Genomic DNA, 10,047 nt, shown 5'->3' on the forward strand with positions numbered 1-10,047 from the left:
AAAACTGCATGGTCTTCTTTATCTGAAACTGTAATTTTGTTCTCGCTGTTTCCATAGCCAACAGCTTCCAAACCTCACCAATTTACTATAATAGTAGTACGGCATGATGATAGAACTAAATACGCTAAGGCACTACTTTTCTTTTAGGAAAAATGGTAGGTGCTTACTAAGCAGAAGCAGGGAAAGGATATTTACATACAGGGTTGTTCCACTTCCAACTGGAACCAAACAAACAAAAGAAAAAAAATAAAGGGACAAAAACTGCAGACCGCAACATGTCTGCTCATGCATCAAGTGGTGAAACCGAGAAAGTGAGTATTGTCTGTCGCCCGTTGTATTCTAGAGTCAGGTGAACTGTTGATTCGTCTTAGCTGGTATCCCAGCCCCTTCTGATCATTTAGCTGCCGTGAGCAGCTGGTGTTATAGTGCTAACTGTAGATGAAATTACTTGTTTTATGCCTTTATTTTCCAAACTGGGTTACAGTTGAATGGCGTAATCCTGAAAAGTGCACTTCTTATGCGCTCTTGGCCATGTCGGTTTCCGATCCTTGTGCTGTGCAGAAAATTTCATCCGGCTAGCGTACTTCGAAGACAGCAGATCATGCATAGCTTGACGAATTGAGTGATTGGTAGTCATTCACCACATGCGTTGCCTTCCAGCAGATCATACTTTGTTTGTATCTGTTCTATAGGTCGTTGGGTTTTCAGTTACTTTGTTTGTGAGGTGGAGAGGATTATGTTTCGACAGATGTTAAGAACCTTGTTTCTAATTTGTAAGCTGGCATCCCCAGCAAACTCTATGCTTTCAATATAAGCAGGGCCAAGGCCTTTGGCCAAAAAGGAAAAATAAAAATAAATCCTGGTTTTTCCTCCACGCGGTTGAAACATGCGGAGTACAATTTCTTTTGGTGATAATCTCCCTTTCAGCCATCTGTCATGCCAGAAGGAGATTTTGTTGCCTTTTGCCGTTTCCTACCTTATCGAGGTGCAAGTTCAGAACAGATTTTTATCACTGTCCGCAGCCTTTCATCCAATCCATGTTAAATCACTGGTGACGATGTACACAGTACACATGTTTATTTTCAAGTGCTGTTATGATAAGTATGGTGCTATTTTCTTAAGAATGCTGTCAACTCTGCTTCAATCATAAGGGATAATGTGATTCAGTCGAGTGTGCATTGTTTGACCTCTTGACTGAATGGTTCTACTTTTGTTGGCTGGGCTCTATTAATTCATGTGGATGGATATGTAGAGAAATGGTCAAACTTGTAGTTCAGTGCGCAAAGCTCGAATTGTGTGATGGTATGTAATGTAAAGAATGAAAAAAAACAGTTATTCTGGAGCATTCTGAGAACTTTCTTAAATTAAAATTTGTTTTCCTTCTCATAATAGTTAGCTAGCTCAGTAGGTACATGTTCTGAGATTTCAAACATGAGAAGAGAATCAGGGCATAGCAAAATCCAAAATTCAAGAGCTGGAATCTTGACTTTTTTTTTTGACAAGTGAAAATCTTGACTTTGTCACAAAAGGAGCTCGGGGGGGGGGGGGGGCAATGTTTACTTTGTCAAACGACGCCCTCTGCCAAACAAAGTCACATAAGACTGCCCGCCCTGCATTGTTTCTCTGTAGAAGCTGCAAGCTATATAGATGTGTTGCACTTCCTTCTCTCATCACACAAACATTTCATCGCCTCATAAAGCAGCATCAGCTACTACCACCGACTCTTGCTCACACAGCTCGTTCTGTACAGCAGACAGCTAGTCAACAACCATGGCGTCCCAGGCCATCGAGAGCCACCGTGCCGGCGCTGAAGTCGTCACCGGAGGAGACGCTATCTGCAGGAAGAAGTCAATCGAGCTGTTGGAGGAGCTCGGTCCTGCTCGACAGTCTGTCGTGCGGGGGACGCGCTCCTCGTGCGAATGTTGTAAACTCTATCCTTATTATTAATATTTATGCCGGGTAACCGGATCTTAAAAAAAAAGAAGATCAAGCAGACCGTGTCGTACGCCGCTGAGGTGACGGCATTCGCCGAGAAGGGTAAGCTGAGGCAGATCACTGGCGTGAAGACAAAGGAGCTCATGCTCTGGCTCAGCGTCGTTGAGGTATATGTCCCCGAGGCCTCGCCAGAAAAGGTTACCTTCAAGACCGGCACTGGCCTCTCTGACACCTTCAATGCCTCTGCCTTTGCGCTGGGAGGGTAAGTAGTAGTTACAGAAATGGTTGGCTTAAAAGAATGTTGAGTGTATAATCTTTCTTTGCATTTGTAAGCTTTCATGTATGCATCACATATATGTGACGTTTGTACTCCCTCCGTCCACGAAAGAGTCAATTTCTAGAGTTGTCCTAAGTCAATCTTTTTAAACTTTGACCAAATTTCTAGAAAAAAATGCTAAGATTTATAGTATCAAATTAGTATTATTAGATTCATCATAGAATATATTTTCATATAATGTGCATTTTATATTATAGATGTTGTTACTCTTTTCTATAAAGTTAGTCAAACTTTAAAAAGTTTGACTGGCGCGGATCCTAGGAATTGATTCTTTCGTGGACGGAGGGAGTACATCAGAGTATTCATACTCATTCATGGGCTAGGCTCATTGCAAACCTTTCTACGCAATTTTCTGGTTTCACGAATTGAGTGATTGGTAGTCATTCACCGCATGCGTTGCCTTCCATCCAGCTCCCATCGCCTCATTTTCTTTTTCACCGTCTATCACATCGAATTTTTGGACATATGCATGAAGTATTAAATATAGACTATTTACAAAACTAAAATCATAGCTAAAGAATAATTTGTGAGATGAATCTTTTAAGTCTAATTAGTCTATGATTGGACATTAATTGCTAAATAAAACGAAAAGCTAAGTCTTTAGCTTATCTTTATGGCTAGATGGGGAATCACCCTTGATTTTTTTTCCACACAAGGCGAACCCCATTTCCATTTCAGAACAGAAATACAGGAGTTTAGTTTATAGCAACAGAAAAGAAAGAAACAAGCTAACATCCCTAGCTTATCTAATCTCTGTCTCATCAGAGATAGATAGCTTCCCGGAGCAACAGTTTAAGAGACTTGCGGCCTGAGAAAGTAAAGGTCGCCCTATTACAGACCATTCAGGCCAGATCACCAGAACATCCAGAAAACCCAGAAGCCAGAACCATGCAAAACAACCATGCAAACTTTGTTCTCCTTGCTGCAAGCGCTTCCTGTTCTCAACTTTGTTGTTAGGAGTGAGGATCTTAGCCGGCACTCGAAGCATGATGTTGACTGCCTGTCCACTTTCGTATAAAACCTATCCAAAAACACATTAGGGCACAGGCATTACAAATGATTTCGATAGGATTATTGATCTTCTTCCCATTAAAGCAACTTCGATCTGTTCCTAGCTTTCCAAATGGCCCAACATATAGCAGCAACCCCCCACAAATGATATTTCTTCACCTTGGGTAACCAATGCTCACACCAAGCCCCACACTGATTTGAGGATGTAGGAACATTGATTCCTTGTGAAATTTCTGCCATCTCTAGATCTCGGGCAAGGCAAATGGCATTTAGCTCCTCCATAACGCTAGGGCAACTCTGAGCTAAATACTCAAAATCTTCGGTTTCTGTGATCACAAGCGGATCTGTCGAATACCTAAGGAACTTGAAGCATGCCTCCTTCAGACCAGTGCAGTTATGCTTCTCCGCTAGTGCCAGGACAATTGCTACAGATGCTGCATTGATGTGGCTTTGCAGCCTAGATTCGCAAATCAGTTTTAACCTTTGCATACAATACTTATCAGCTGCAACAAGCAAATGCTGAGCCATTATAGACTCGTCTTCCTGCTCCATCTCTGGCCACGAATCAGTGTATATAAAATTGAGCATGGCCTTGAACACTTGTGCCTCCATGTCATCTATGCGTACGGTGTTGGTAGCAATGCCTTCGTCCATCGAGCTATAAAGCTCCGCGTTGAAGACCGGCGACCGTGCTGCGAGCACCAGCCGGTGTGCAACGAAAATCTCCCCGCCAACCTGGAACCTAACGTCGGCGCCCTCCATTGATAGGAGGCTACCTAGATGTTGTTGTATGTCAGATGGTGGCACCAGGATAGATGGTGTTTTCTTGACAACGTGTATCTGGACCCTGACGGTGAAGCAGTCGTCCTTCAGGTGCTCTGATGCCTCCAAGGTTGTTCTTTTGATGAATTCCTCGAATCCAGCCATCCTTCCCGGCACCGAGAAATGATATGTCCTGCTGGTAATGCAATAGCATGGCAGCGGATTTTTGTCCTGGTCTAGGAGACTGAAAGTAAACTTCGCCAGCACACCGCCCTCGTCAATAATGTCATCAAGAGCAAGAAAGAATGAGATATAATCGGAGTTGCCGTCGTACCCTTTGGGTCGATAAATGATATGCCATCTACGACATCCTGCACGGAACGGTAAAGAACTGAAGAACAGCCCACAACTATCCGTGTCTAAAGATCTCCTGTACCCGTTTATTTTGAGATCATGGTAGTCTCGTAGGGAGAAGATTGTGGTGGTAGAGCCTGTCGGGAGGACGGTTCTCATTGCGGAGAGCAACCTAGCTGGTGCCGGATCTCGACGTCGCCGGGCAAAGGAAGCAACGGACGACGGAGCGACTTCGAGCAGTTGCAGGAGACCGATCGTGGCGTCGTGAAGAGCAAGGTCACAACTCACGAGACGGCCTTCTACATCTACTTATATAGACCTAAAAAAGCAGCTCTAATACGACTCCAGCATCGCCACTGCCCCCCTGCTAAACCAATCACATAATCAGAGTCCGAGTCCGAGTCCGAGTCAGAGTCATGCACGACCTGCGTCTGGCGCCCAGGCCCACTCGCGTCCTCGTCGTCACTGAGACCGGCCGCCGCGTCGACCGATCGAGGGCTCAAATCGAATCTGCAGAGCTCGGAGTGGCGGCTCCAGCTGCCGGCGACACGCTTGGTGGCTTTGGTGCCGTGCTCGAATCGAATCTGCTGTGTACTGCCCTCGTAGGCTCGTAGTGGCTGCTGCTCGTGCAACTCTCGAACCATTGGTCTGCCACACGCCCACACGGCGAAGCAGCGGCGAGCTTGCGCCATGCCATGCCATGCCAATCAATTAAAATGCAATTAGGAAGAATAATTCGAGTGATAAAAACTAATTCTTATATACGAATATATCTCTCCAAGAAGCAAATATATATAAAAAAATGTTTAGAAAAAACGACCACATAAAATAAAAAAGAAATATGCCACGTACGTCCACACTGGTTGAACCACATGTATATCATTTTCTATCAGTACTCCCTCCATATCTATAAAGAAAGTCGTTTTGAATAAGTTTTAAGTCAAACATTTAGAATATAAATCATGAATAACTTTTAAGTTATTAAGTTTTAAAAATATAAAAAACATATGAATATATTTGTCTTGGAAAATACTTTTATAAAAATATACATATACCACTTTTTGATAAATATTTTTATAAAGAACAAGAAGTCAAAGTCAAGCTTTGGAGATCATGTCATTGTCTTTAGCGAATTTCTTTATGGGTACGGAGGGAGTATTGCATAACAATTTTATCCTAATTGGTAATTCAGTAAATCATATATATAATCAAAACAAAAACACATTAGAAGAATTTTTGTTCCAATTGTTTATATAATTCACCATACATCATATATATAATATAAACACAAAATGGTAGAAAACATGTAATCACCTTGTGTTCATTTTCTACAAATAAACTACTAAAGTACTACTAGTATCGGACAAATAAAAAATAGATGCATCAAGGAATAAGAATAACCTGCTCCGTGAGTGTATTGCTTTGTTGCATCGCACCTGATAAATGGACCAACCTGCTCCGTAACTGTGTCTGGCCGGTGTGAATGTCAAAATGGCCCTTGGGATATTAACTATTGGGCCACACACACTGCACTTAGGCCCATTTTGCGCGGCCCAACAAGAAGTGTCCTTTAGCCAGGACCTTCGTCTTCCTCGCTCGACACAGCCACGGGACACCGCCGCTGGCTCTCCTCGACCTCGACAGAAAGAAAATCCGCCGGCTAGGAACTAGGAGTAGGAAGTTGTTCGACCTTAAGGCAGTCTATATGTCTATCGGTGGGTCCGTCCGCCTACTGCAGCCATTCGTCTCGGTGCGGTGGCTAAGCGCGCGCGCGAGGGGATGTGGCTGGCTCCGTGCTTTGATTTGCACGCCGCGGCCAAGCTTCCGCCCCGGCCAGGGCTCCGACGCGCCACTCTCACTGTCATGGGCTGACGGGTGGGCCCATCAGCGCATAGGCGGTTGGCGTTTGCCCATCTGGCAACAGCCGTCGATGAGAATGTAACTGAATCGTCAGGCCTCCAACTGAAATACAAATTCCCCCGCGCTCCCTCTCTGTTCTTCTTCCCCATTCTTGGTGATCGCAATCCCTCGCCTCCGACGCCACACCCATAACCCAACTCTCGCCTCCGACGTGATGGCGCCGCTCTTCCCTCCGCCCAAACCCAAGCAGGAGCGGCGCAAGAGCAGTTCGCTGCCCTTCTCCCGTATCTTCTGTCGAGCCCCACTCCGAGCGGGGAAGACCACGCCGATAGAGGCGGTGTCCGCCGCCCCAGTCCTGACACCTGGCGACGAGGAGCGGGATGGGAAGCACCCGGAGGCGGACTTCCCCCTCGGCAACTTGGCCGCGCTGGCGGACGCGGCGCTCAAGCAGGCGCGCGTCGGCATCGTGGAAGAGGGTGAAGCTGGCGCACCCGCCCCGCAGCCTGTCGTTGCGCACGAGGTACAAGAAGAAGAGCCTGCACTCCTTGACCCTGCACACCTCCACGCGGGCTAGGTAGAAGACCGGCAACCTCAAGACAGCTGACGCGGATTCGACAACAAGAAGAGCGGTGACGGTGTCAGGGCGTTGTTAGAACCTGCAGTGGGTTCGCCTGAGTACAAAGGCGCGTTCTAACGAACTCTCTTTCCACGCATCAGGCAATAACAGAATCCTAAACTGATCCCCAATTCTGCTATCTCGTTCTCATTCTGTTCTTATTATCTCTGCTCTAATTCTGTTCTTCAATGTTTGGGCTGCTGTGTTCTTGTCTCGAATCATAAGCTCCGCCATGGCCCCCTCCACCCTTCCCACCTGACTGCGCCGCCTCGCGTCCAAGGTCAAGGTGCGTCGGGCCGGTTTTCGCCGCCGTGACCGTTATTGTAACTTCTGGTTGCTGATGTTAAGTCCTTGTTAGGACCAGTTCAATCCAAGAAATGTCAATTTTGTGTGTGCTATCCTGATTAACCAAAAAGTGATGAACCTTTTATATATGTGCTGAAAATGGCTGCATGTTTAATATGATCTGTTGTGAGAATGTTTTCATGGTGAAAATGGTGTTTGTTGTAAATCTTGTCAATAGCAGAGTTGTAGATAACTTACTGACCTGTGTTTTCCTAAAATTTCATGATTTTACACCTGGGTTTGGGAGTTCTAAATTTTACAAGTTTCCTGTCAGGTTTTGCTTGAGTTCAGTGTAGTTATGAAACATTGCTTTGTTTGACTTTGTTAGCTGACGAATCATCTTAGGATGATAATAATAAAGTTGTAGAATATTTCATAATCTTTCTTGAAAGCTAAAGATTTTTTTTTGTTGGATGCTTATAACTCCAGTTATGGTAAAAACAAGTGATTGTTATGCTGCAATTAAAAAAATGCTTATCTTAAGCTTATGGCTTGTTTCGTTATGAGTTGCTATGTGTTTGATTACTCCACAAACGAGTGTCTAATAAAATGAGTTCAAAGTTTAGCACCACCATGTCCCTAGGTATTTGTGTGTTTGTTAAGTTATCTATGTTGCTGTGATACGGTGTCGCACTTAGCTAAAGTAAACTATAATATGTGCTTGCAAGATGTATGACCATGCAAGATGTTTTGGTTACCCATGCCTATAATACAGTCGAAACTATGATGCACACAAGATATTTTCTTTATGTATTAGCTGAAATTTTTATATAGAAGTACGTAGATTTTAAAACCCGTAGCAATACATGGGCAATGATCCTAGTAATAATAAGAATATGTTTCAAGATCTAAGACCGAACAAAATAAGCAAGTCGTCGACATCATGAGGGATGGAGGCTTGCACAGCATCAGCGGCAGTGCCAAAATCTGAGGAGTGCTATAATATATGGATGGATTTTAGGATGGCTACGATCGAGCATATGATGATAGAGAAGCGAATCAAGTTGCTCATGAGCTAGCTCGGCAAGCTTTAGTTTCAAAAGTTGTATATGGGCTGATTCACAGCTACATTTATTACTGCACTTTTAGCAAATGATGTAATGTTATTATCTGATGAATAGAGCTTGATGTTTTGGCTTTGTCAAAAAAAAAGAAGACATGCATAGGTACACGCACGTGCATTCTCGAGTACATTGGATATGACTATATATGAAACCATATGGGATTACTCAATGTCTAAAGTTATGTTGATGCCTCTAATAACACTGTTGCGGTCCGGTTCATGATCAAGGACATTGAAAATCTTGTCCTTTGTAATAGTAGGGCAAAGTGAGACGAGGCGATTAAACCGAAGTTCTTGGCTTCTCCTAAGTGTAAGCATACTTTCTCGAGCTGAAAGCAGAGTCGCCGTGGAGCCAATGAAATCAAAGCATGCCTCCTTGAGAGCTGCACACTGATGCTTCTCTGCTAGAAGCAATATGTCTTCCACAGAGTCGAGATCAATACGTTTGCACAGCTTGTATTCACACATCGATTTTAGTCTTTGCAGGCCATACCGATCTGCCGCGACAAGCAACTGTTGAGCCATTGCTGAATCTTTTTGAAGCTTTGGCCATGTGTCTGTGTATATGAAAGTAAGCATAGCCCTGAACACTTGTGGATCCATATCATCTACTTGTATGACCCTTGTGGTTTTGCGATCGCCAGCAGAGAGCTCCGCCTTGAAGATCGCTGATCGAGCCCCAAGCAATAGTCGGTGTGCTGCAAATGTCTCTTCGCCGACATGGAACTCAACATCAGTGTGCTCTTTGCTTGACAGGAGATCGCCGAGATGAAGGTGCATGTCAGATGGTGGCAGCGCTATAGATGATGATGGCTCCCCCTCCTCCTTGATAATAAGTAGATCGACCCTAAGGGCAAAGCAGTCGTGTTTGAGACACTTATTAGCCAACGCTGTCTTTGCGACGAGTGTTTGGTATCCATGCCATCCTAGTTGTTCCGAGAAGGTAAACGTAGTGGGCGGGCGGCTATATAGTTTCAATTTCATGTCATGGTCGAGAAAACTGAATGTAGCCCTAACTTTCACGGATTGATCAGCAACGGGATCAACAAGATAGAGACAGAAAGAGATGAAGCCTTTGTAGGTTGGTCCCGAGTAGCTTCGTCCCCTGGGGTAGTAGCCGATTATCCAAGTATGGCCTCCCACGCGGAAGGGACCTGACTCAAAGCCGGGGGCGACGCTGTACTTGGAGATGCTTCTTGTTCTTGAGTATCCGTCGACCTTGAGGATGTGGTAGCCTCTCACGGACGGATCACAAGCCATGGAGGCAGTACGTACGCGTTGCGACCGAAATAAAGAACTCGATTATATATATATCGCGACGTGAGAGAGGTTGGATTGGAATTGTTTCCTTTTCCTTTTCAAGTTTTTTTTTGTGACTTTTCCTTTTCAAGTTCGGTTCCTTTTCTTTATACGTTTTCAAGTTCGGTTCCTTTCTGTCCCGCAAGCGGATTGGTCCAAATTTCATGAACTCAAGGGCAAAAACATCAGTTTAACTATGTTTGAAACCAAGACCGTGTTTAGTTGGTGAAGGAAAAAAAATCGCGATACTGTAGCACTTTCGTTTGTTTGTGGTAATTATTGTCCAACCGTAGACTAACTAGACTCAAAAGATTCGTCTCGTAAATTTCGACCAAACTGTGTAATTAGTTTTTTATTTTCATCTATATTTAATACTCTATGCATGTGTCTAAAGATTCGATGTGATGGGGAATCTTGAAAATTTTTGGATTTTAGGGTAAAAATAAACAGGGCACAAAATTGAGG

General features: G+C 44.2%; 1 protein-coding gene and 1 pseudogene across 1 annotated transcript; one reads left to right on the forward strand and one right to left on the reverse strand.

Annotated features, from left to right (window-relative positions):
* On the forward strand, positions 1,694 to 2,324 carry LOC8070249 (annotated as a pseudogene).
* Positions 8,446 to 9,543, reverse strand: LOC8070250 (BTB/POZ and MATH domain-containing protein 3). Its single transcript, XM_002448625.1, has one exon. It carries the CDS (start codon positions 9,541 to 9,543, stop codon positions 8,446 to 8,448), a length of 1,098 nt encoding a protein of 365 aa, XP_002448670.1.

The sequence above is a fragment of the Sorghum bicolor genome, chromosome 6 (assembly GCF_000003195.3).
Source record: "Sorghum bicolor cultivar BTx623 chromosome 6, Sorghum_bicolor_NCBIv3, whole genome shotgun sequence".
NCBI lineage: Eukaryota > Viridiplantae > Streptophyta > Magnoliopsida > Poales > Poaceae > Sorghum > Sorghum bicolor.